The following is a 27,350-nucleotide window of genomic DNA, read 5'->3' on the forward strand; positions in this document are numbered from 1 at the left end:
ATGATTTGTGAGGGTTTGACCCTTTTTCTTTGAAAAAAAAATGGGGTCATGGGGGGAAGGTAAGAAGATCTGTCAAAGGGAAAACTACCTCTTTAGAAGTCGAGGCCTGCTGGGCTGCTGTAGTAGACGAAGATGGAAATCTCCTCTCCTCAAACCACTCACGAAACTCAGCAGCGGTGCAAACATTACAGAAAGAAAAAGACGTATTTACCTGACCGCACCACGTGACTGTCCCCCACACCACACATACAGCCCTGGCTATGTTTTACTCGGGCTAATACTAATTAGGTATGCTTTATCTGAATCTATGCCTACTACAGTCAAACTACATGTCTGGGAGCATGAATCGAGGGTATGAAAGGACACCCTCACGGTTAACGTTTGCCCTGAACAGTTTACATGTGGATCCATCATAAGGAACCGGGCTTAACTGCAAGAGTCTAGATTGTTACTTCCAACCTACCCTCACCTTGCGCTCACATACATACACACTCGCGCTCCCACGCATCTCTCTCTCTCTCTCTCTCTCTCTCTCTCTCTCTCTCTCACACACACACACACACACACATGCACACCTGCACACAAATGGAAGTTCCTTTATTCATTTACCCACAGTTTCAGGTATGCCTGGCCCCGCATGCTGGTATGTGTGTCTGGCCTTTCTAACAACTTGAGTCCCTCTGCCAGAGTCACCTTGCTGTGCTGACAAGAGCGGTGGAACTCTAGCAGAAGGCCAGACAGGTTTTGCTGATGGCCTGTCTTTCCTAAGGTATATTTTGTAGAATCGGTCCTTTAAGGCTTCAGTTTCTTCACTGATCTCCAATACAAACTCCTTTCTTTTGCATCCCGGCTGTCTGGATGGATGCCCATCTTGCTGACAAACTGCAGCTGTGATCATAAAATGTTTCAGACCATCAAATGTTCGCTGTGGAGCTGATGCCACCGGCTTGCTGACATGGATGATTTCCGTGTAACTACTGATAAGTGATGCTCCGGAGTAGACACCGACCATGCTTTTTTACTGTTTGAGGTACTTGTCTGAATTCCTTGGAGAGAACATTATCTCCACAAGGTGGTGGTCCTCATTTGGGTGCAAGGACAGGTCATTCTTTTTCGGCATGTTTTCGATGCTCCTCTTTTGCAAGATCTTCACCTGGAACCGTTTCAGAAGTGTAACCAGGACAACCTTCATCATCACCATGGCGATGTACTTCCCGGCACAGCTGCGGGGCCCGAAGCCAAATGGCTGAAAATACCTGTAGGGAACCTATGAAAATGATCAGATGATTAGTCAGGGGCTTTCATTTTCTCTGAAGACGCTTCCCAGTCAGAAAACCCTGGCCTGACCCTCAGTCAGACTGCTTCCTCCCCGAGATGAACAACTGTGGCTAAAGAAGCACCATTCTCACCCACTGTGCCTCTCCTGTGACACGGGCCCGGCCACAGATAGATCCCACGTTTGCTTTACATGTCAAAAAGCTGGGGTAAGGCAGTGCAAATCACCACTTTATGATACTATTCAGAAACTTGGTAGAGCTGTTTCAGCTTCCCTGGTGCTTTGGCAGTAACTAAGACAACGTTTGGTTTTGTGTGACCTCATAGAATGGATAAAATGAAGAGAAAAGCTATGGCTGTCTGGAGTATTAGTGTCAAGCTTCTTGTATGTATGAGCAAAGGAGAGGATCCCTGTGGCCTGGGCTGGCCCCAAAGTTCTGACCCTCTTGCCTCGATGTCAGAGTGTTAGGATTATAGGAATGCACCATTACAGCAGGTCCTCTGACTACTTTTAGCTACTGTGAAAACTAGTGAGGATCATGTCTGGCTTTCTGTCTTGTCTAACACATATCTACATGACCTCAATACACTACAATCACAAAATAAAGATTGTTGGCTAATTGACTGACAAGGCGTTCTCTGGGCTGCCTGTCTAGAAACATTAGCAAACTATATCAGCATTGGGTCTCTAAGCTACACACAAGTAGAAAGAGGAAGCACGGAGGCTTTTTAGAAAATTCTGTCTTAGTAATATTGTTGTGACACAATGAAAGCAAAATTATCTCCTATAGACCTGCTATATGAAAAAGAAGGTTGATTCTTTAAATCATTGAGTTTTATTTAAGATAACACCCACTGCTTAAGACCATTTGATAGAATAAAGACAGTGATAAAAACTACATTTTATTTTATTTCTATCTAAAGCAGAAGGGGATTTCCTTTGCTTAGCTGGTGGTGCAGTTTATGCTAAAGCGGTCCATTATTTTTTTTTAACTTTATTATATAAAAACTGATAAACTCAGGGCTGGAGAGATGGCTCAGTGGTAAGAGCACTGGATAGTTCTCCAGAAGACCCAGGTCCGGTTCCCAGCACCCACATAGTGGTTCACAACCATCCATAACTCCCATTCCCAGGGTTAGGATGGCCTCTTCTGAACTCTGTGTGTGCCAGGCACATAAATGGTATACTTGCAGACATGCAGGCAAAAACACTCCTACACCTAAGAATTTTTAATTAAATGATAAATTTGAATGGAAGAAATCAGTTGAGTTAAATAAATCTTGGCCAAATTAAGGCTTTTTGTTGTTGTTGCTGTTGTTGTTGTTGTTTTGCTTTCCCTGGTGGCAACTATACAAATATTTTACAGAGATAGAGCACCGGCATCTTTGGTTGGGGGTAGGTGTGTCAGCTGTCCTCTGCACTATTGGACACAGGTGCTCCCGTGAAGTGTAGAGGAAGAGGGCAGGGGTACGGTGCAGGCATCAGGACTGGAGCAGGTAAGACCAGACCACCAGAAACAACATGCTCAGTGCTAGGGAGGAGCTCTTACATTCTTCTCGAAGTTTTCAAGGGTAAATTCATTGGGCTTGGGGAAATATTCCAGCCTGTGCATTCTTCCGATATTCAGGATGATGTTAGTTCCTTTCTTAACCGGGTAACCATCAATGACATCATCTTCCAGGGCTCTGCGCATGACCAAGTTCACAACGGGCTGGAACCGCATGCTTTCATTAATGAAGTTTTCTACCATTTTTAAATTCTGGATGTCATCGATTCTTATGTCTCTGTCACCTGTGGAACAGATAAAAAGCACAAAGAGAGCAATGTTAGTTTCCTATGTGATAGGCACTAAAGCTTCTCTTCTTTCCATAGAACAATTTGTTCCTGGTTGGGAAAAAAATGTTTTTAATTCTAATGTATACCACCCACTGACAACAACTGTGTTGGATTGGGTCCACAAAGGGCTTTATAGAAGTTCAGATGTGGGCTGGAGAGATGCCTCAGAGGTTAAGAGCACACTGTCTGCTCTTCCAGAGGTCCTGAGTTCAATTCCCAGCAACCACATGGCGGCTCATAGCCATCTATAAAGAGATCCTGGCATGCAGGCATAACACTATATCCAAAATAAGTAAATCTGAAAAAAAAAAGTTTGGATGTGAAACCATTTCTGGAAATTTCATAACAACAACAAAAGATTTCCTAACATGACCTGAAAATTTGCTCACGCTGACCCACATTCCCACCTGCAGGAACCGGGCAGAAGATGGGACAGTGGGCAAACGATGGGAGGCCAGCCACTCCTTCAGAGAGGACCTGTTGGCTGCAGTTCCATGTAGGCCACACCTACCCTGTATCTCATGTTCCTCTTATCTTCTGGCCTTGTCAGCTCTTCGAGTTTTCCGTCTACCCTACATTCTAGGGAACATTTTACTTTGTCTCTTAATGTATGAGCCAACTAGCACAATAACCACCCCAAACAAGGGTGCCTAGGTGGCTACAGAGACAGTGAGGCTGTAGGCTGCTTGCTTCTCTAGTCATTAATACCGCTCCCTTCCCACACATCACTGACAGGTCCACCACATCTGACCTCAAGCTACTTGCTGCAGGAATATGGCGAGATGCTTACTGCTCCCCATCATGAGGCCAGTGCTGCACCCAGCCCTGAGTGCTGGCCGAGGGATGACAAGACAGCCCCACTGCCTCAGCATGAGCTGGCACTAGTCAAGGGGACTTAGATGTGTTCCAGGCATGGCAAGAGTTCCCTCAGATGAGCCACTTTCACAGAATCAGAGTATCTTGGGGTCCCGGGGAATCTCTGCCTCCTACAAAATTAAGCTGTACAGAAAGGATAGCTCAGTCAGAAAATTCTAAGGAAGGCAGCCTGCATCGCAAATACTGTGCTCTGTACCCCAGGACCCAACAAGTATGGATAACTGGGGCAGACAGATGGAGGGAAGCTCTCAGAAGTTTCAGAAAAAGTCTTGGCCAGGAAGTGATGACCACATCTGCGTGTGGACCACAAGAGGGAGTCTCGATGCTGCAGCGTGCCCTGCAGCCTTCAGTCACTACAGTCTGCTCAAGAGCCAGAGACACTGAGAAGCACCAGAACATCTCTCTCTCTCTCTCTCTCTCTCTCTCTCTCTCTCTCTCTCTCTCTCGGGGATCTCCATCAGAGATCTGATAAAAGCATGTTTTCAAAATCCTCTTCTAGATCCCCCTGCAGCACCCTCTCTTAGATTTCAAGCTGGAGAGATTGCTCAACAGGTAAATATACTTCCCACCAAACCAGAAAACCCGAATCGGATCCTCAGAATCCATCTGGGAGAAGAGAAATCGCTTCCACACGCTCTCTGCTGACGTCCACATTCATACGGTAGCATGTGTGTATGTGCAAGCACACACACACACACACACACACAAATAAAAAAAGAACATACAAGCAGAAAATAGGGGTGGGAACAAGGCCCAGAGACAGTGAAAAGAGCGAGGGCGTTCACTTTATGCATTGCTGTGGTGGTTTTCAGTAAGCACTAATTATTTTTATGATTTGTACAGTATAAACAGGAAAGACTGTCATTTTAACCTACCCAGCTCAGCCAAGATGTGATGGAACTACTTACGTTGCTTTTCCTTAAGGTTTTACACGTGCTATCCAGATTCTTAAGATATAAGAAGCAGCTGACACCCGCGCTCAGAATGGGGCCTAGAAGCACTGTTATTTATTTGACAGGTGCTTACCAACGACAGTGTGGATTTCCTTCAGGATTGCCTTTTCAACCTCAGGGTGCTCTGCAATGAGAAGGAGCATGAAGTACAGGGTGACAGACATGGTGTCAGGCGCTGCGATCAGCATCTCCAGGACACACTGGTTCACGTTCTCTTTCGTCAGGTCTCCGCGTCGCTGGAGGATTCAAAGAGGAGAAAACGTAGGAAAAGGGAATCAAAACTTCAGAAACTAAAAGGAAGGCGACACTCAAGCACCAACAACCTCAACAAAATGAAGTTAGAGGTTCCGGAACTGGTGCCAACATTTTACACATTAATACTCTGCATATAGATAGACAAATAGCTAATTATCTATGTACCATTGACCTCCCATGCACTAGCGTTCCCCATCCATGGATGCGACTCACTGGGCGTCACATACATTTTTGTGGTGTTTTACTGAACAGCTACACACTTTTTATAATCATTCTCTAAACACTCTAATACCCTAACCACTTGCACAGCATTAGACTATGCTAGGCGTGATCAGTCCTAAGGGAGAGTGTAATGTACGCAAGTACTACGGCACGTCAGAGGTAGGATTGACCACGCTTGGGTTTCTGTATCTGGGGAAGGTTCTAGAATAAAATCCTAGATAGTGAAGGGTATTTTTATTTAGTTTCTGATTTCGTGTGTTATATAATACAGGAGAATTTGAATGATAAGTCTCATAAGACAGCTGTTTGGGCTGCTTTGATGGACTGTCGCAGACTGCTGGAGAAATCTCTAAAGGGAAGCCGCGCCGCCGTTCTCAATGGGACTCTTTAAGCAATGCTACACTGTCCTAACGTATGTCAGGCGGGGAACTGTGGTTCGTCGGGGTCAATACCTCAGCAAAAATCAAATCAGTGGCAAAATCCATGCAGTCTTCCAGTTTCTCCGCTGTGGAAACTTTGTGTCTTTTTTCTTCCACCAAAACAGCTATCTCGTCTTTCAAGTCCTTGCTGAGGGGGGAAAAAAAGTCAACATTTTCTCAATTTGGACGTCCAGAAAAACTGATTCTGCTTGGTTTAAAGGTGCTGGCATTCACAAGTAAATGAGTTTATATTTTATTTCTTCACAAATATTTATAAGTCACATGAACTACACATCTTACAGTCCTAGAGTTAGCTGAGATTTCCAAGCACTGGTAGTCATCTCAAAGCTGTGACTTTAATTCTATGTTTCCATTTTTCTAGATATTCAGAAAGTTCTCACAGGTGTCATTGTTAGGGTCACCTCTGCTTTTCTGTCAACTCAACATATAGCACAGTGTCCCTGCTCCACTGAGCTCTTGGGACACACATCTGGCCCTTGCTGGGCAGCTACTTGGCCAAAGGCTTGCTTTACTCTTCGGCTTGCCCAACGCAGCCAACTTGCTACGAATGTTTGGCAAGTGACTTAACATGCGCCTCTGCGCTCTGGAGAGCATAAAACATACCAAAGTGGCCAAGAGCAACAAAGTCTCAACGAACAGTGCAGTGTGACTGCACTTGTAAATCCTCCAAGCTTGTGTTACTTACACGGATCTTTCATACTTCCTGTAGAGCCAAGAGATCTTGAAGAAGATATTTGGTTTGATGAGGAGAGCTTGCCATGCGTTGAAATAACCCTGGATTTTTTTCACAATGGAACTTTCTGTGAAATAAGAACAAGGACAAATTCACTGAGGAAAACGTGAGCCTAAGAAGCCCTACTCTGGACAGACTCTTCTGCCAATCTTGGACCACCAGTGGCTGGCCCAGCCGCATGATACTACTAAGCAAATTCATTTTTCCTTTATCTAGTTGGCATCTAAGTTGGCTGAGTTGGCCACCGAATTGGCAGTTTTCAAGTGTGTGTTTGAGACCACAGCCTAGACTCTCTCGTATCCCCTTTTGGGTGGACTTCTTGCTCTCTCTGGCTTTTCTGGACACCGAGAGCATTCGTTAGAGTTATTGCATTCTCGGTCCTGGAAGCTGGAGGGGTGTCGTTGGGACAGGTGGATGACTTAGTGGGTAACAGACCTTGCCTCTCAATGATTTGAGTTCAATTCCTGGACCCCACATAAAGGTGGGAAGAGGGAAATAGCTCCAGAGTTGTCCCCTGACCTCCACAGATACACAGCAGCACATACCCCTCTCTCTCTCTCTCATCAGTGATAACAATAATGACATTTAATTTTCAGAACACCAAGCCTGTTTAGCTGCTAACACAGTTCAGCTGATTTTGGAGTTAGGTGATTTAACCTGACCATGTACTTGGATCATTCACCTAACTCACAGTTCCTCAATGCCTCACTGCCCAGGGCTATGACCATTTTATGGCCCTCTTCACACAGCCTTCATACTTATCTGGATTTAGCCCAGGGTGCACAATTCATTTCAGTTTCTTCATTGCACTGTTCTGAGCTTCATGCATTGTTATTGACAGATAAATGATAAGTTAAATTGAATTTAAAAAAAGAAAGACAAAGTCCTTGCTTAATTTTTTCAAATTGCACCTGACCTATACACAAATGGGAAAGGAATCAACATTTATTTTTAACTGCCAAAATGTTTAAATGCCAATCACTTCTAGGTTGCTTTACAGAGCTTTTAAGTTTAATCCTTAGTCTTCCCAGGAGAGTGATGCTGTCTTTGTTTTGAAAAAACAACAACAACACACAACTAGGATTGATAGAAATTAAAGATGCAGTAAGTATTTGTGGCAAGCAGCTCATCCTGGGAGTTTAACAAGCACCCAGTATAAAGGAAGCAAACATAACCCACATAGGTCATACAGGTTCTGTGGTGTCACCGTCTGGATCCAGCCATTGATCAGTGCAGAGATTTACAGTTCTCTTGCCACAACCCTTCCTAACAATCCAGGAATGGGGAGACTCAGGGAGCAGAGCCTCTGTGCAATTTCAGCAAAGATGTATCCAGAAAGGCTGGGAGAAGACCAAGTAAAGGGTGACACCCAAACTCCCCATCATCCGATAGGGTTCTATAGTCCCGTAAAGAACAGTAGACTAGCGATGATAAGCCCGGGAGAGCTGGAAGGAGAAAGGAAGGGCTTAGAGCTGATCTTGCAGCAAATGAGGTAACACGGGAATGGCTCAGATGGTTCCCACAAGTGCTAGAGCACATGCCTCGTGCTCCTGCCTAGATAGTTTTCCTCTCGGGGCTGCACACGGTTCCGTTTGAATGTGTTTGAGTATCCTCTCTGAGGAGATCTTTCCTTACCACACAACTCCGTACTGGGAATGACCACACTGTACCTCCCCTCAATCCCTGTGCTTTTACCCTGATTTGGTTTTGCCTCGAGGCACTATTATCGCCTGCTGTGTAACCTGGAATGTCCTAGTTGTGCTGTACACATACCCCACTGCACTATAAACTCCTCAAACATCACCCATCGTTCTGGCTCTCTCCAGAGCCTAGAATATAAAACAGGCAACCATACATACTGGTTGAGGGAGTAGATGAATCAATGAACATGGTTATAAGTTAACTTAAGGAAAACCACACACTAATGTCAGCAGCAGAAGGGAATTTATCCAAGTGACTGTTTGCTTTTGGGTGGTGGTGGTTATGTGCACATTTTAAAATATTTGTCTTTTCTAGCTCAGGGGAGAAGCTAAGATGTTTAGTGGGTTGTTATAGCTGTTAAATGGCAGACATGAACACAATGTAGCTCTTCAGATTGCTTGGTACATAGTAGGTACTAAATGCCTGGCCGCTGTTAGCATCATTGTTTGTCAATATCAGTAGCATTGTCACCATCATTTTATCATATAGAGTCAAGTTTTTGTGCAGAGCAACTTTGAGAGAAGTATGTTTTTGTATAAATAAACAGTTGTATGTGTCATGTCCAAAAGAATGGTTAAACATATCCAATCTACCTGTGCTGTGTTAATGACCAGATTAGCTGATAGTGTTTGCCTGTGGTAGAATGCCTGAGCAACACAGGAGATGCAGAAAATGGGGGTTGCCCTCTACTTTGCAAGTTTATAAAGGAATGAACAAGGCAGAAAGGCTAGAGAGAAAATATCCTTAGGAAGTCTTCGAAATGCCTAAGCAAGAGCGGCGTACAAAGCAGCACTTTGCTTCCCCACGCTGTCCCCAAGAATGCACGAGGAGTCAAGCTCCAGTACCGTCCAGGGGGATCCCCAGGAAGAGCATGTTAGAGGTGTCCAGCATGATGTGCCTCATGAAAGTCAACACGTCCACGTGGCCTGAACTGTCAGTGACTTCGTCCAGCCTGTCCAAGTGCCGCTTGATGGACTCCACACAAACCTCTACCATCCGAACGAGACCTGGGCCTGTCAGGGCTGAAGCACAGAGACATGGTGGTCATAAACGCCAGGGCACACACAAGCAGGTTATTTTGCCTTTTGATGGCAGGAGCAATTGTCCCCAACTTTACAGTAAATAATTTTCATCATCTTCTCCATACTCTCTTGTGTCATCCTGATTTTCTTCGGGAAGTACTTACCTTTTTGGTGAAAAATGAGTGATTGAATATTACTTAATAAAACGATGGTTCAAATTCAAGCCTTTCTTTAAGCACTCGTTAGTCATTTGTGAGACTGCAGACAAACATTAATACTTCTGGGTATTAACACTTTTTTACACTTACTCTACATGTTTCCCTTGAGATGATGGCTTGGATTTTGTCAGTGTCACGGTTATTTTACTTTTCAACGTATAAAAGGATACTAATACACCAGTGAAACTGGTCCTTAGCCGTTTTAACCTAAGGTTCCTAAGATAGCACAGATCTGCGCTGCCGGTCTTAGAAACACGGAACGTATGTACTTCCTTGATCCTTAGCCTGGCTTCGGGCTACCTCCAGATTCATTTCACGCAGCAATGGCAGGCAGAGCAAGTCCTCGTTTGCTTTTCAGGCTTCAGAGACTGGGAGACTCTTAAAAGAGGGGTGACAACACTCCATTACGGTTGTTCTTCAACCAATCCTGCATGAGGGCCCTTGACACATACTTGTCAAACAAATGAATTGGACAAATGGGTGGATGGGAAAATGAATGAATGATGAATGAGTGAATGAATGAAAATAAGTACACTAAGTTGGCTCCACCCTCCCCTTGCTCTGCTCCTGACCTGGTCCTGGCTCTAGCTGTCCATCATAGTAGAGTTTCTTTAAGTTTCCTCTATCTTTTTTGTCTTTTGTTATTCAGAGTTGCTGTTAAAGTTCTTTAAATGGCATGGAAAATTTGGGGGGTGCCTTAAAAAAGACAGAACTGCAGGAGGTCAGTCTCTCAAAAAGAAAAAGAAAAAAGTGAAGAAACATATATCAGAAGATGGACTTTGCAAATAAGAACAGAAGCTTGCTGCTTGCTTGGTGGTTCACAAGAACAATCCCACCACACCAGGGCCTGCAGCAGAAGGATCATAGCAAGTCTAAAGACAGAACTCAGTGAATTTAAGCTAGTGCGAGCTACAGAGGAAGACCTTGTCAAGGAAGAATGTGGTAGATGCGGTTTTGGGGCAGGGTTGGGGGAAGAAGGAAGAGAAGAGAGGGAAAAGGGAGTATCAGAGATCTGGGGGAACTTTGCAAATAAGAACCAGCCTCAGGAAACTCTAGAGTCCCAAATGTGGTCACTCATGGTTTCCTTCCAGGTGAATGCAGGATTTGCCTCTATGACTAGGAACCTGAAGCCATATTCACAGATGGGCAGAGTGCAGTGCGATTGCTTGTGGGCACTGGTGTAAGCAGATGTGATTTAGTGTTTAAATGTTTAAGGTATTGTTGTCTTGGTCAAAAGAAGATTCAGCCAGTACTCAAATTTCACCAATAAATAGCTCTTTGGGTAGTTTCTGTAAACAACTTCTCTACACCCCTACCTGCTTCTCACCATCACCCATGATGGGCCTTTTCCTTTTTATTTTATTTTTTTCAGATTTTTTTAAATACAGTATGCTGCTTGCATGTGAGCTAGAAGGCCAGAAGAGAGCACCAGATCTCATCATGGATGGTTATGAGCCACCATGTGGTTGCTAGGAACTGAACTCAGGACCTTTGGAAGAGCAGCCAATGTTCTTAGCCTCTGAGCCATCTCTCTAGCCTCCAGGATGGGGCCTTTTCTACTGTTGCGTTTACCTACCTGTCTACACACCCAATAGGTTAACAATTTCATAACATTACTGAAAGTAACAGACTCCAGAACGTGTCCCAGTTTTTCTCCTTTCCCTGGCAAACCAAAGGAATCTAACTTCAAAAGAAGGGTTATCGAGATGCTAGGACTCTCATTAATTATAAAAGTGTCAAGCGCTTCAGAGTGCCTTTTAGTTAAGCAATTAGCTGACTGTATTTTGGAATTTAATTGGGGTCTAATTTTATAACGTTTTATGCAAAGTCTGATCTTGTATATACAGGACTAACCTAAACTATTTACAAAGAAGTGTTGACAAGTTTCCAAGTCCTGTGAAGTGTTATCTTTTAACAGTTCTTGTCCCCGTGACTTCTCCATCTGCCCCTTGTCACCACAGGAATCCCACCTGATGTCACTGCTCCGAATTGTGTCTTGTTCTCACTAAGCATAAAAGGTTCGCATCATTTCCCTTAAAATATTTGGTGAATCCTTGTAACTCTTTTTTTTTTTTAATTACTTTATTTTTTTTATCAGTTACATTTTATTAACTCTGTATCCCAGCCGTGTCCCGATCCCTCATTCCCTCCCAGTCCCTCCCTCCCTCATCTCCACTGTGCCCCTTTCCAAGTCCACTGATGGAGGGACCTCCTCCCCATTCATCTGATCCTGTTTTATCAGGTATCTTCAGGACTGGCTGCAAAGCCCTCCTTTGTGGCCTAACAAGACTGCTCCTCCCTTGGGGGTGGGGAGACCAAAGAGCCAGTCATTGAGTTCCTGTTAGAAATAGTCCTTGTTCCCCTCACTTTGGGAAACCAATTGGTTACTGAGCTACCACAGGCTACATCTGAGTGGAGGTTCTAGGTTATATCCATACATGGTCCTTGGTTGAATGTCAGTCTCAGAAAAGACCCTGTGCCCAGATATATTTGGTCCTTGTGGAGCTCCTATCCTTTCCCCATCAGACTAACTCCCCCTTCTTTCATATGATTCCCTGTACTCTGCCAAAGGTTTGGTAAGATATGATAAACATAATGAAATCTATACACCTAAAAACGATAATCAATTGAGCAGACATGGGGTGAGATGATCAATCCTCGTTTAGAAAGACAGATGGGATGTGCATTGAACGTATGACAGGAGTCTACTGAGCGCATCTGAAAGACTCTAACTAGCAGTGTTTTCAAAGCAAAGACTCATGATCCTTGTAACTCTTGAGATATGCTCAGGTCCTTGTCTTAGTAAGAAATGTCTTGAGTGTTTTGGCCCCGCCTTTCCCTTGACCTTGGGTTTGTTCTCGGAGGGTACCTGAATGTGTCATGTGATCTGTCTTTCTCTGCTGTCAAATACCTTGTTCTTTGCTCCTCTGATAGCTTCCTTTGTTACACTTTCTTAATTAATTCTACTTCAATGAAAGTTCATTGTAAGCATGCTCTGCTCAGGCCCCTTGGTGGCTTCAGGTGGTCCATGTGTCTATTCTCTGAAGCCTGGTACACAGTATTTGGTGATATGCAGGCCCACTTTACCCAGCCTTCCCGTTACATGGTCCTCAAGGGCAGGACCAAATCTCGCTTATTATTGTATTCTTGGTATCTAATACAATGATAAGAACAGTAGTCTGTTAAATGGGCGGATGAACTTAAAGATTCTATTACCTCTTGAATGTCAAGAGTATAGGATACTGGTGTGTGTGAGTTAACTGCGCCTAAATTCCCATTGCTGTATTCCTAGTCAACCTGGGTGGAACGACAAAGTAAAGCACAGTTTGTCTTTCTATGGAGTCAGACACCACGTTTTCGTTGTTCTTTACAGTAGCTCATGTTTTGTAACAGTCATCAGCTTCTGCGGCAAATGAAACAAGGCACAAAGGTACTGACTGACTTGACCGAAGTCCTCGTATGAGTAGCACATGGCAGTGTTGGGACAGGAGCCCACTAAATCCTGAGACCTATATGTTTCCATCAATCCAGTGTCAGTTCTTACAAGGCATGGGGAGATCAATCTGTTTCTGCGCACATGTGCGTGCGCGCGCGCGCACACGCACACACACACACACACACACACACACACACACTCAAGAGAGAGAGGCCATCTGAAGTTTTCTAGGGTACTAGTTACAAAATTATTCAAGTGTGGTCCTCAAGCTTGTGACATGTCATCAGAGTAAACCCCAACGAACCCCAAGGGTCGTTAGTGATGAAGCTTTCCCAGCTGAGGAGGCTGTAACAGAAACAGGGCAGAGAAGTGCAGTGCAAGGAGGACGGCCTATACCAGACAAGGGATGAAGAAGGGTTCTAGAAGCTGGAGGAGGTTAGAGCAAAGACTTCTCTATCCAGAGTTCCCAGCAGGCTTGCCATCACCTTCATCACCCACGACAGACTCTGGCCTGCAGAATTTTAAGATAAAAAATCATGCCATTCATCCCAAACGGTCTAGTGCATTCTAGCAGCCGGCAGGAGCGGGCATGCTGTGCCTGTAGCAGTGCGGCCACGTCTCAGAGTCCTACAAAGCCTGGGTGGAAAGAAGAATTTTGATGATACACAGCCAGACGTAAAATCCATGTAGCTCCAGATGCCATCGCTGGTGAGATTGCCAGGGCGTGACTGTATTTCCTAATGCTTGATGTCAGTGTCAGAATCCGGCCTTCTGTGGCCCCCACATCTCCATCTTCAGAGTCACGTAGGGGTAAGTGCCAGGTCAGGAGGCTGGAATTGAGTCTCTGCTCACCCCTGACTTGGCCTGCTGAGGCAAGTCTCAGCTTCCCTACGACTTCATTTCTTCAACTGTTAGCCTCGGAGGCTGGCCGGGGCAACACAGTCTCCGATTCGCTGGTTGTTTTCTCCTAAAACATCTGGCCTGTCAGATGGTGGGTCTGCACGTGAATCATCTAGACATGCTTAGCTCAAACACTGAACTGAAACATTCTTAGCTGAGATGACCTTCGGTAGGCAGGTCCATCTCTTAGGGGTTTGTTGCGGCCATAATTACAGACTCTGGAGCTGTCTCCTGGGGGCTAGCATTTACTAACGTTGGGCTCTTGGACGAATAACAGCCTACTCGCTCCTTAGTTTTCTCACCCGTGAAACAAAACTCAGGTGCCATGAGTTTTCATTTCATGGGGTTGTAGGGGTATGAAAATGTCAAGCGTTCTGATATATGAGCAAAGGTATGAAGAATGCTTAACCGTACACGTGGCAACAGAATTTAAAGCACATTTTCTTTTTAAAGTACCACCGTAGAGCTAGGAAAATAGCGTAGCGTTACCTTTCATGAAGAAAGGGCGAATTGTTTTCCAGAGCTCCGGATTGTTGTTGAATATGATGCCGTTCTCGTGCATGCCGATGCACTGCAGTCCGCGCTTGCTGCCGAACCTGGAGATGTAGTTGCTGTGCTTCATCACGTGGAACATACTTGAGGACCTGTAAGAGCAAACCTCAGTGTCACCCCGACACGGCGGAGGGGATCTGCGGCCCTTCGCTCCGGCCGCGTGGGGGCTTTCACAGAAGGATGTTGATCCGAATGCAAAGCGTGAAGAAGAATGCCAGGTCGTGTGAGAACGTTCTTGTTCGAGTAAATCATTTCTACTTTCTGACTCCTTAAGTCTCGCTCTGGGGAGAGGGGGGAGCCCCGAGTGAGCGAAGTCCTGGGGGGAGGCGTGCTGTTCGGTGATCAGAAGGGAATGAGCCGCAGAGCCTTCCCTTCCGGTCCCAGTGTGGATGCTGACAGTGCGTTCGGAGAACATCCACCCTCCGTTTCTCCCCCAGATATTTGGGGACTGAACGGCTCCCCAATGGCCGCTGCTCTACTGAGATTAGCTGAACCCGTCTCCCTGATCCAGCTGTACGCCGGAAGCCCCGCATCCTTGTTTCCCCCCATTTCCTTGCTCAGCTGTGTGCAACGACCCTGCTTCCCAGACCAACGCTAGGTAATAAACGTGCTGAGTTTGAGGGATGAGAGGTCCAGTGTTTTATCCCACTGGAATTAATTTTAAAAATGAGATTAAAAAAAAAAAAACTTCATTTCAGAAAAAAATTTAAAATAAAAACCATCGAATCAAATAGTCTCTCAGTTTAATTCTCAACAATATTCCCAGGGTGACTCACGTTTTCCACAAGTGTTTCTTTCGATAGAGAAAAACAAACAAAAAAAATCAGATGTTTCAAACTGAATTTCAATAAATTAATCCAACACTCCAGATTTTTACTTAGGTGGAATTATCACTTTATAAAACAAGCTGAAATTGCTAAATTAAAATAAGATCTATATCTTTTCTTCACTTACTCTGCAATTAAAGGAGAAAATATATGTTTACATTCTTTGTATCTAAGGATTTTCAGTACTTGAGGGAAGAGCAGGGCACTGCTTTTTCTGCTCTGGTTCCCTGGGATTCCGCACATTAGCAAGCGGTTAAAATCCATGTGTCCCTTAGAGGGTGCTGTCCTCCCTGTTATTTTCAGCCTGAAGCTCGGCCAAGAAGAGACAGCATCAACGAAATATGACCAGCCACAGAAAAGCGGTTTAAACCGAGGTCATTTATCAAAGTGAGGCAGAGTAAACGGAACAGTTAAGGAGAGAGCAGTGCTGAAGGACAGGCCCACACTCCTCCTGGCCGGCACAAAGACCTGACCCCCTGACCCCCTGACCCCGATGGGAGCCCCACCAGCAATCAGGGCCGAGGGAAATGCTTTCTTTGAGAGAGTGAGGACTTCCCATCAGAGTCCCCAAGTTCAGAAGAGAGAGTGGATGGTGTAACGCCACTGAGGTCAGAGATCAAACGTTTGACATGATTGAAGTTAGGAGATCACCCCTGCCAGAGAGACAGAGACAGAGATCTCAGTTAAGTTTGTGTGGGCCCTCCATGTGGCATTGCTACTCAGTCTCTCCATCCATTCTCTTTCTCTCAGCCTCCATTATAAGCCCTGCTTCCAAACTAAGACTTTAGAGAGCTTCCTAGGGAAGAGGGGCAGTTAAACGACAACCCCCGGAGACCAGCACTACAGGTCCAGCCTTCCTATTGCTATGAGTAAAACGTTATGTCCTTATTCAAAGGCGTTCCCCATCTCTCCCCGAGACACCTTCCTTCACATGTCACTCAGCACACCCTCTTTTCTCCTTCATGTCCCTCCGTATCTCACCATTCCCACCACAGCTCTCAGGCAGGTGCCTGGTTCTCTCTAATCGGACTTTTACCGCGTTTCCTTTCAGTCCCTCTGCCATCTTTGCTGTTTCTTGAACAGTTTAGACAGGCTTCTGCCTCCAGGCCTCTTTTGCACCTCCTCTTCCCTTTTGAAGATGTGCTTTTCTCCAGATTTCTGCCTGGATCACATCCTCACTTCAAGTCTTGTAGTCAGTGAACCTGTCCCAAACTACCCGCTCACGAGTCATACTAGTCCCTACTAGTCCCCCTCTAACCTTTTTCCTCAACTTCCCCCCAGATAGTGTATAGCTGCTTGATCTCCTCAGGACTGCCTCAACTTTAGCACTAAAACTCCCCTAGCTTAGGAAATCCATCTGCTGCAAGACATTTGACCCATCGTGAACCCCAAAACTGTGAACTGTAAAACCCAATGTCTTCTTTGGTATAGTTGAGCCCTATCACACACCTTTAATTCACTAACTTCTTACTGTAAACTAGTGATTATGGTGTGGTTCACCTAGCACTAACACACACCTTTAATCCAAGAGCTTTCTATACACAGGATTTTAGAAAGTTAACCCTAGGTCAAGAGCTGGAGCAAGAAACCAGCTGACAGGAGTTAAAGAGTAGAAGGGACTTTGAGTTGAGGAGTATTTAAGATGACCTCAAGAAGAAGAAAGGTCTATTAGCTTAAGCTCTCCATTTCACTTAGCTAAGCCAGCTCCTTAGCTCCCTGGCTTTTGGGACTTTGAACTAGCAAGCCTTTGGCCTTGGGTTTTTGGCCTTTTCTTCTTGGGCTGTCAGTTGAGCTAGTGAGCCTTTTGGGTTTTTTTCTACCTGGACCTGAGCTGAGGAAGGTCAGCTGGGCACGTCCTCTGCCTCTCTGAGCTAGCAGGTTTTCACCCCAGATGCAGCTAGCATCTGGTTCCTAAGTCTCTATTGGTAAAATAGAACAGTTGGGATATTCTTTTTTTTTTTTAAAAAAACAACAACCATCTTATACATTCTGTACGTACATATAGTGACAAACTGGCCTCAGAACGCGTGTCTCAGAATGCATCCATGTTAAGGAATGTATGGCTGTATTGTACATGTCACTTGTTTATCCACAGTGTAAAACAGGGTATTGTTCTATGAGGGTGGGAACTTTGAGCTGTTTTCAGTCCCCAGTATAATACTGCTGTGTTCCTAGGGTAGAACCTTCTCTTTTATCAAAGGAATAGAGAGACAATTGTTACTGTTAATGCGTCTTCATATATGTCGAATGAATTCCTTGTGAATTTACACGTAATTAAGACAGGTATGCAAGTGACACTTTCATTAGTATGTTAATTATTAACTATCCTTTATGACTATCACTCAAATTATTTTATATTTGTATGTGACAAAAAAAAAAAAAGAATGTGCACACATATCCTAACGTGTGATATAGGGTCCGCAGGCCCTGGGGTGGACCATAACTGCCCAAGGGCACTGTGAGTGCCTTGTTGCAGATTCCGAGAGCATGCGCATCTCAGAGCCTTTCCTCACAGTCGGCGAGATGTCCGGGCAGCACCCGGGCAGCCCCACCCCACCCCCACCCCCGCCGCCTCCCCTGGAAACCCTGCAGCCTCTGCCCCTTTGGGACGGGGCTGGTTGGAAAAGCTGGACTGCGGTCACTACACAGTTGCACTGACTCTAAACCTCAAACTTCTCCAAAGATTCCAATCAAAACAACAATCTTCCCGAGGTCCAGTGGGGCTGTTTCAAGAGGTACGGGTAGTTCTGCCGAGGATTTGAAGAGCAGGCAGAGGAGGGAGAGAGGGACAAACTCGTCCTATTCCGGAGGGGAGCTCAGCCTTTAACAACAAAATGGAGCGCTTGGAGGCAATTAAGGAGAACACAAAGACTCAGCAAGTGAAAGGCCTGAGGGAACACACGAAGAAGTAAGCTGGGGGAGCAGGGGAAAGGGGGGCAGGGTATATCCCTGCCCCCTCTGTATTTACCAGTACTCTGCTGGCCAGAGGTTGCTTTCCTAGTGAGGAAGGCTAGTATGGTCCTGATGGGACAAGGACCCCCCACTTTAGGAACTGCGTGTGGGCATCCCTGGATTTGTCTGGTGACCAAAGTTCCTAAATGCCCCCTCGCTGGGAGCAACTTTGCTAGTACTGTTCTCAAATCCATCCTTTTTCATTTCAAGTATGGTCTTACACCAACAACACCTTGGCACAATGCAGTAAGAGAAATACTACTCCAGCGCGCTTAGTTGTTTCCCTAGTCCCAGAAATGGCACTCTTGCTCCAGAAACAACTTCTTCCCTCCTTCCAGATAGGGGTTTCCCAAGCTCCACAGCTCTCTGGAACCACCTGGAGAGTTTAAACAACACTAGCGTCTGTCCACGAGCAGGCGTGGTCTCAGAGCCAGAGCTCCAGCAACCAGATTCCACACACTCCCTGGCTGGCTCTACTGCATCTCCCGAAAGCGAGCTGCTCAGGCACACGAGCTTTTTAATAAGTATCCGGAGGCTCACTTCACCTGTTTGCCCAGGGAAGCTGGGGAAAGGAAGCCATGCCGAGCAGAGTAGGGCCAGAAGACTGCTCTCTGTGCTGGGGGTGCAGGAGCAGAAAGGACCATCCCAGTCCCCAAACCTAAATGGCATCTGCTACAAAACATTTTTAAGACAATCACCAAATTCTAAAAAGTGACTAAAACACTGAAGAAATAGAGAAAACACCTCAAATTTGCTTGAATTAGACTGACCAGAGCTCAATCCATCTTAACACATCAAATCAAAACATAATTGTGGTCTAGTCATTGAAGTATCTGAACTATCTGAAAACGTGTCAGAGCAGATCATGGCATTCTAGTCCAGGTGTTTACTTACTAAGTCCCAGTGGGGTGAAAGCATGTTTCTAACAAGTTCTGAGCTTTGTGGCTGTTGATGGTGAAGGAAGCCTGCTGGAAAGCCTCGGCACTACTCCATGAGGAGACACAAATACACACACACACACACACACACACAGGCAGGCAGCTGTTGCTCACAGCTGTATAGATGTAATATGCTGTAGCCATTCTTCAAAGCGCTATAACATCAAACTGAACCAAACAAGCAAACCTCAGGCAAAACCCAAGGAACAAAATAGATCAGGAGCAACATGACCGGGTAGATTGAAATATTTGGAATTACAGGATGTTTTTCTCCTCTGTGCCCTTCTTTCAGTATTTACTTCAAAGAACTGGGCTTCAAGGATACTGTTACATCTGATAAAGTGGCATATATAATCAAGCAAATCAGTAAAACAGCGTGGCAGGTTTAGCTCGTGGGAAAAGCTCTGTGGGAGGTTTTAAATATTAAAATATTTATGATGTGCTGGTTGTAGATAACTTTGCTAAAAGTCAGGTTAAGATAGCTGGAAGTGTAGCGGAATATGCCTCCTCTTAATTTCTCCATCTTCTCAGATCAGCAGACAAGAGGAGCAGGAAACAAGAAACAGTTTGTTCTTAACAGTCAAAGAGTATTTAGTCGATTCCAGGGTGAACGCAATCCAGCAAAGTCTAACCATCCAGGAACTTCCATTTTTAATGGGCACAACTAATCCCGGTTGGTTTCAGAAGGCTCAGCCAAGACCCTGGCACACAGCCATCGGTGGGGGACAGCGGCTGCTGGCTTCTGCCTTTGCTGTCTGATATCTTGTAGGTGTTCAGTCGCCCACAGGCTGAACACACTGAAAGCTATTGGTCAGATATCAGTCTCTGCTTTCTTGTTGTTCAAGGATTTGGGGAGGCTGGGTTTTTTAGTTTGTTTTGTTGTGGGTTTTCATTTTTACTTATACGCTTGCTTGTAGAAATAACACCAAAATCTCGGGAAAGCAGGACACATATTATCTCTTGGCAAAAACCAAGCCATCTGGTCCCTAAATTTTCACATTTGTTACTCAAACAAGTTTTGAATGATTTCCCAACTTTTGGTCATTCTCTAGCTACATGTCTCTGGCTTCAACTCAAGAAGAATTTAATTATTTAGCTTGTCCACAGTATCGGGCTGCTACACAGCCATTTGTCTCCTTCATTTCACAGGGGGAAAATGCAGCTTTACCGTAATATCAAGCTATCAAAATGAAGTGGATTTTCTATAGAAAAAAACAAACACTATTGTCTAAAATAGGAAATGCTTCAGCCTTGATTTTAAAGCTGCAGTAGAGGTCGTCAGAGCAGAAGCGGCGTTTGCAGGCTGAGACTTGAACCCAGTCCTGGCATACAATGAGCGCACATTCTTGCGGAGCTACGCCCTCAGCGGTTCTAGCCTGGTTTGTTCACAGACTCACTTGCTGATAACGAGCGTCTCCTCTCCACTGATCCAGACTCTCGTGAACTCTCCGTATAGCTTGTTGTAGTAGTTGCAGGCACTTCCAATCCCCATCCACAAGAATCTGCCGTGGGAGATGAGGGGCCCAATTCCCAGACAGTAGCCAGGACCTACAACAAACCAGGAGAAGACAGCAAACTTGTTAATAATGCCCCCAAACAGTTGTTCTTTCATATATATACTTTTTTTTTTTTTTAACATCTTCTGGGATCTATGTCTGAGTCACTCGGTGTGATTTAAAACCAAGCATAGGATCCCTACCTCTTCATGGATGAAAAGCACATAGCTTCACTAGCTTCTCTTGATCGGTCATTTCAGTCCCACTAAACTCAAGGCTTATACTAATTTCTGAGAGTCTCAAATGAAAACGGGTTCATCTGTCTGGTAAGAAGCATAGAAGCTGTGATAGGTGACAAGATGACAGAACTGTATGGCTGAAAATACAGATGATTGTGAGATACCAAGTTGCTGCTGAGAATTTAACCTGGCTCCTCTGAGGTACAGAACTCTCTAGCCCCATGCTGGACATGGGAGCAGACTTAGTTATGTGATTCTGTTGTTGTTTTTCCAGACAGGGTTTCTCTGTGTAGCCTTGGCTGTCCTGGACTCTCTTTGTAGATCAGGCTGGCCTCAAACTCACAGCAACTAGCCCGTCTTTGTCTCCCTGAGTGCTGGGATTAAAGGCATGTGCCACCACACCTGGCTGCCTATATGTTTTCCTATGCATCAACCCCTTTTTGCCCAGGAAATGCCATACCTGGCTCTGCCCACTGCTCTCATCTGGAAGTTCTTGGCTGCAAGCAGCCCAGCTGACAGAATGAATTGATTAGAGCTGAGGATGGCTTTCTTTCATCTGAAAAGGTCTGCAAGGATAATGTCCAAACTCAAAACATTCACTGCTTTAAAGAGGCTCAGTTTATAAAAAGGAGTTGTAAGCAAAACTCTCCTGAGGTAGTACAAACATAAACAAACCTAAGAACTCATTATTACAAGGTAGACCTCACTATCTACACTAGAACGCATGCACCAGAATCTGGCTTCAGCCTACAGCCTTGCTTACATAGACAACAGTAGGATCATGCCCAGGGGAAAGGTATGGAACAGTATGTGGTTTATGTCACAAAAAGAATTTGTAGTCTGAAATTGTTCTGTTAAATGTTTAGGTTAACATACAAAGTAATGAGTTTCACTATAGCATTTTCATACATTATGTGTCATTATGCTTTGTGTTTGTTTGTTTGTTTGAGACAGGGTTAACCTACTTCGATCAGGTGGTTCTTGAACACCAAGATTCTCCGGCCTCAGCTTCTCAAGTGTTCTCAAGGGATTCCAATCAAACCTGGTAGACTTTATTTTTACTAGTGGTTGGTAAAAAGTTAGGTAAAAAGAATCTCAATACTTTAAAAATTGTCAGGTAAAATAATTGTTCTATTTTTTAAAATTCCATGTTGTCAGCGAAATTGTTATAAAGCCAAAAAATGTCTAGTTGAATGAGACAGCAAGATCTGTGTAATAATCTTGAAGGAGTAAACTTTCATCTGGTTGAATCATCTGGCCTGGATGTTCACTCCCAAATTTGGCAATGTTTAACCACTCACTTTGCAGTACCCAAGCTCTTACACAATTATCAGGCCTCCTCCCCCATTTGAGGAAAAGATCTGTGAATCAAATCTTTTGATTCAATAGAATCAAAATATAGTCAAAGGTGTGCAATCTTCTAACCTTAGTAGGACTACATTATATCATAGATGAATGACATTATATTAAAACAATTCCCTTATGTTCATTCGAAGTTTAAACAAGCAGATTTGATTAAATATATATTTCTTCAAACTATCAAATATATCAACTTTTAATCTATTACATATGTGTTGTACATAAAAGCAGTTATAACTTAGTACATCACACATGCTCTGTAAATGAGTTCAAATAAACTGGATATGTGTTAGTAATAAAACGGGTGCACTTTTGAATGTCATTCTTGACACACACACGTACACACAGAATACACATATATGCGTGCACACACAAATTTTCAAAGGAAAAAAAAACAATTATTGCTCTTCCTTAGGGTTTTATGTTTTATTTATATTTAGATCAAAAGTGGAAGAATATCACAAAACATACATTTGGTCTACATGAGGCCAAGTAGTGACTTGACTAAGAAAAGATTTGTCTACAAATATTTATTTACTTAATAGTCAAGCCCCAGGAAACACAAAGACAATACTCTAAATGGCTTATATTTGGGAGGCACTATTCCCCTTCTGGTATAGTATTCCCCTATCATAAAACACAAAAATTATCAAAATGAAAACATTTTGAGATGGGTCTTACTATGTAGCACCTGGCTGGCCCGCAACTTGCTACGTAGACCACGGTGGCCTCAAACTCACAGAGATTTGCCTGCCCCTGCCTCCCGAATGTTGCGATTAAAGGTGTGTGTCACCATACCTGGCCAAAATGAAAACATTTATTTAAAACTATATGGCAATGAAGATTTGTATCTACTGAAAATGCTTTCTAGAGAGCACATGGGTTAAGACTCTGGGCATTTAGCCAGGCAGCAGTGTGCAGCTGCAGGGCTTTAATCCCAGCACTTGGAAGGCAGAAGCAGGTGGATCTCTGAGCTCAAGGCCAGCCTGGTTTACAGAGTGGGTTTTAGGACAGTCAGGGCTTCACAGAGAAAACCTGTCTTAGGAAGGAAAGAAGGAAGGAAGGAAGGAAGGAAGGAAGGAAGGAAGGAAGGAAGGAAGGAAGGAAAGATAGAAAGAAAATCTGAGTGTCCTACTAGGAAAAAAAGCAGAGTTTGGGATACTTAATGACCAACTCTATGTCACTTTAACTCATCCAATAAATACTGAGGGTATACTTTAGATATTTACTCCAAGTCAGGGTCACATCAGAAGAAGATGTGAAAAATATAAAAGCAAATAATTATAACAGCCATTATATATATATATATGCATGTATTCCTTACATTTACATGTAAATCCTGCACCACACCCCAGATGGGTAAATATGAGGGAGTATTCTGGTTGCTTCCACATTAGGCAGCTCACAGATTGTCCAGTTGGAACTGCTTCTCTAGGCATAGGATGATCTTGAAAGACTCCCTTAGCCCACTCCCAGAAGCAGCAAATACTTCACCATCCAATAGCTAGGACCCAGCTCTCCTAGTCAGGAAACCAGCTCTCACAGCTACGGATACCCCCTCAAGAGACCCGTGCACATACTTTTTACAGCAAAACTGTCCATAGTACCCCAACTGGAGGCATTGTCTGATCAACAAACCATGAGATATTTGTAAAACTCAAGGCTGTATCGCAGTGAAAAGCGAGCTAAAGGATAGCACCATCATGGATGGGTCAAAAGGAGCAAGATAGACAAATAGTATAAAAATTTATTGCTAAAATATTTAAGACAAGACAAGAAAAAAAAAAGCTATATTGTCTGAGGATGTGAAATTGGATCCCAAACTTAAACAAAACAAGGCAGTAATTGTTACAAAATCTGGGAAAACATTTGCCTCTGAGAGAGACAGAAGGAAAAAAAAAGGAGAGGGAGTGATGTAGAGATGGGGGAGGGGAAAAAGAGGGAGAGGGAGGCTTCTGGGATGCGGTTAACATTCTACTCCTTGTGCAGGGCTCTGGGTAGCAAGTCTGCCGTCACTGTGCACATTTTTCTGTGAAATATTTTCTTAACAGAAAAAGAGAGACATGTTGTCATGTCTGCTTTCCCGGGTCTCACTCTGTGTATGTGAGGCCTGAGGAAGAATATGTTCTCTGGAGGCAGAAGACCAATGTCAGGGGTGGAGGAGTGATGTGTTCTTGAGGAAGGGAGGATTGCCAGGTAGCAGGCAACAAGTGAACAGAAATGAGAGGACTTGAGATGTTGGGAGAGTTGAAGTGATGCCGCTTCCCAGCAGATTCTAATTAATTCCAGCTCTGCTCTGCAGGTGGAAGCATCTGTAGCCCTCTCTCTTCTGTCCTCTCCCTTCTGCTCTGCCTCACCCACACCTTCGTTGTTCCTCGTATTTATTCTTTCTCTTAATCAGTCTTTAATCTCTAACCCTTGAATCCTCCTTCCCATCCATATCAGCCTGTCTCTGCCCCTTTCCAGGTCAGATCCCACACCTTTCTTCCTAGCACATCCCTTGCTGCTGAGCATGGCATCTGGCTGGACTTCTTAGCAAGCATAAATGATGAAGTTCAGACCCATCCCCGAGTCCAGTTTCTTCTGAACAACAACAACAAAAACCATCACTGCACAAAATGAGCAGGAAGCCACCTTCATTGAAATGTACAAAGTATGGGCTTTTAGTCACAACACCTTTTAAATTCCCTTAGGCTTTTGAGGAACCAGAGCACCCTCAAATTTGTGAATCTAAGAACCCAGAGAGCTGTGATTCGAGAGCAGTGACAGAAGGAGTTGGGAGGAGGACAGACCACTTTTCTTCTTTCCCATGCCTGACGGGAGCCTGGGAATCCTGGGCTGTGCCCTGTAGGGAACTGACCAGACCTTGTGTTTTCAGAGCATGAATGTAGGGCAGGAAGTCACAGCCTGAGACGACAGACTCCTGGCCACCTTCCAGGGCTCCTATTTTCCTTCTAGCTGGCCTTCACCTGGCCATTTCCCTCCTGCAGGAGTTAACCCTTTGTTGTTTGGACTTTCTGGCTTCTCTTATTTGCTGTACCATGTTACTGGCAGCACAGATCATCTCTCGGCAGCAGCGGGGGTAGGGGTGGGGACTGTCCTATTCTATCACATGAAGGAGCTGAGCTTCCCTCTGTGGCTCTCAAACTCAACTGCTCATGAAATGTCACCAAGGAAAGGCTCGACCTCAAGCAGGGCTGAGGAGCGCTGTACTGTCTAGGTGACTGACACTGATGACGGACAGTACCGTGTCCCTGGCCCAGAAGTGGTAGGCACAAAGTACCACCTCGTTTCCCAATTCAGGCCTGAGGACCGTCTGTTCTCATGACGCTTCTTTTATAGGTGTGGTGGTGCGTGACTTGAACCTCAGCACTCAGGAGGGAGAGGCAGGGGGATCTCTGTGGGCTCAACACCAGCCAGGTCTACCTCACATACTGAGTTCTATGCCAGGCAGGCGGCCTGGACTGCAGAGCGAGACCCTGCCTCAAAACCAAACAAACATGGGTAAGGCTACAAACCCTCTAGGGAAAGGCTCGGGGTCAGCCGGCAACTTCCACCTTCACGAATGCTCTTATCTGAGAACAAAATTTGAGAATGTGTGGCTCCCGTGATGGATGGCCAGTGCTGACCTCTCTGTTTGCAAGATGCTCTGATAGTACAGGTAGGTTGAACTTTAGCACCTGAGCGTATGACAAGGAAAAAGAAGAGAAAGTGTTCTATTGCACCCACCCTCACTTTCCCTCAACGGCTCCTGTACCTGCTGCCCAGGGAGTTCACCATAGGAAAGGAAATCTGTGGAAGGAGCATTCAAGCCAAAGGCACAGATCGGTTTCCCTCAGCTCCCAGGCTTTCTCCTCCGGAGAAGACCCCATCAGGTAGAAGCAAACAAATTAGAAATTACGGTAACCTACAGTGCCAGGCTGGATCAGGGAGATGGGCAATTGTGTGGAAGGTTTCAGAAAGAACCCGGGCACTGCATTAAGTCCGTGCTCTCCCGGCCCATTCAACTGCCCTGTGCAGACATCGGCACACTCAGGTTAGTATGGTGCTGACACAAGCCTTGTGGTGTATCATGGATTTAGGAACTAGCGGTACAGATGTTACCTGAAATTTCTGTTACTTCTGAACTAACCTGGTAATTGATCATTTAGGCATCAGTGGCAAAATTCTTCACTGAGATTGTCACAATCATACTAGCCTCTACTTCTGGTTGTTCTTGTACTTTTGATTGTTTTGGTTGATGGTTCTGTCAGACTGTGATGCTTCCAGAGAATGATTCTAGTCTCTGTTCTCCTCCCCCTACCCAGCTCCCATTCAAGCTGTACGGTGACACCACTGTCATCATGCTGCCAGCAAGAGAAAGTGAAGAATAAGATGATTAAGAGAAAGAATGAACACAGGAAAGTGTGAAGGCGTGGTGAGGCAAAATAGAAGGGAGGGGACAGAAGAGGGGGCAGCCCAGAGACACCTCCACCTGCAGAGCAGAACTGGAATTAACTAAACAAAAAAATGTCTAGAATTTTACCTTGCCCCATTCCACCTCAAGCAGCCGTTATGGTACTTATTTTTGCCAAACCAAACCTTCCAAAGCAGTGTGCAGCCTGGAGAAAGTGTCTAACACACCTCTGCGTCAGGTCATCTGCCCTGTGCATGTTGTCACTGTAGCATTTCTTATCTTAGTCCTCCCTTGCCAGCTCAGCTGTGGTCTTCAGAAAGAAACCTTCCCAGGTTTGCTTTTTTATATATATGTGTATTGCTGCCACAGACCAAAGAGCCAGTGAAACACCTTCTACAGGCACAGAACTAAAAACATGCCTCACCTGGTATTGAAGACGTGCTCTCATAATTCCAAATCAAGAAGAGGAGGCCCATGATCAGCAGGAGCGGCATGGCACTGACAGGCATTGCTTCCGGGACTGTGATGGTGACGTTATAGTGCACCGGGTTCAGCATCTCCAGAAACATCTTGCGCTGTTTGGCCTCAGAAGGAAAAACTCCCAGTTCTGTAGGAACAGAGCAGCAGCGGCGTCAGAACACAAGCCGGCGGGCTCAGCTGTGGCTCCTGTCACTTCTAAGGGTGCTGGACCGGGGAGGTGGGCACTTTGTTTTATGGTGATTG

General features: G+C 44.9%; 1 protein-coding gene across 1 annotated transcript; it reads right to left on the minus strand.

Moving 5' to 3' along the window:
- Nucleotides 1-27,350, minus strand: LOC110549466 (aromatase). Its single transcript, XM_021638665.2, has 9 exons — nucleotides 27,052-27,350; nucleotides 20,535-20,685; nucleotides 14,358-14,512; nucleotides 9,138-9,314; nucleotides 6,544-6,658; nucleotides 5,871-5,985; nucleotides 5,015-5,177; nucleotides 2,826-3,067; nucleotides 1-1,267 (listed from the first exon to the last, which is right to left on the minus strand). Exons 1-9 carry the CDS (start codon nucleotides 27,194-27,196, stop codon nucleotides 1,019-1,021), a joined length of 1,512 nt encoding a protein of 503 aa, XP_021494340.1. The 5' UTR covers nucleotides 27,197-27,350; the 3' UTR covers nucleotides 1-1,018.

The sequence above is a fragment of the Meriones unguiculatus genome, chromosome 1 (assembly GCF_030254825.1).
Source record: "Meriones unguiculatus strain TT.TT164.6M chromosome 1, Bangor_MerUng_6.1, whole genome shotgun sequence".
Classification (NCBI taxonomy): Eukaryota; Metazoa; Chordata; class Mammalia; order Rodentia; family Muridae; genus Meriones; species Meriones unguiculatus.

Bases quoted from the DNA above. Each gene is read 5' to 3' on its own strand.
- LOC110549466 (XM_021638665.2), bottom strand. From the start codon at position 27,196: ATGTTTCTGGAGATGCTGAACCCGGTGCACTATAACGTCACCATCACA. The intron at 6,659-9,137 runs GTACTGGAGCTT...CTTATTTCACAG, and splicing joins CCTGGGGATCCCCCTGGACG to AAAGTTCCATTGTGAAAAAA. The intron at 5,986-6,543 runs GTAAGTAACACA...TTCCCCCCTCAG, and splicing joins AGGAAGTATGAAAGATCCGT to CAAGGACTTGAAAGACGAGA.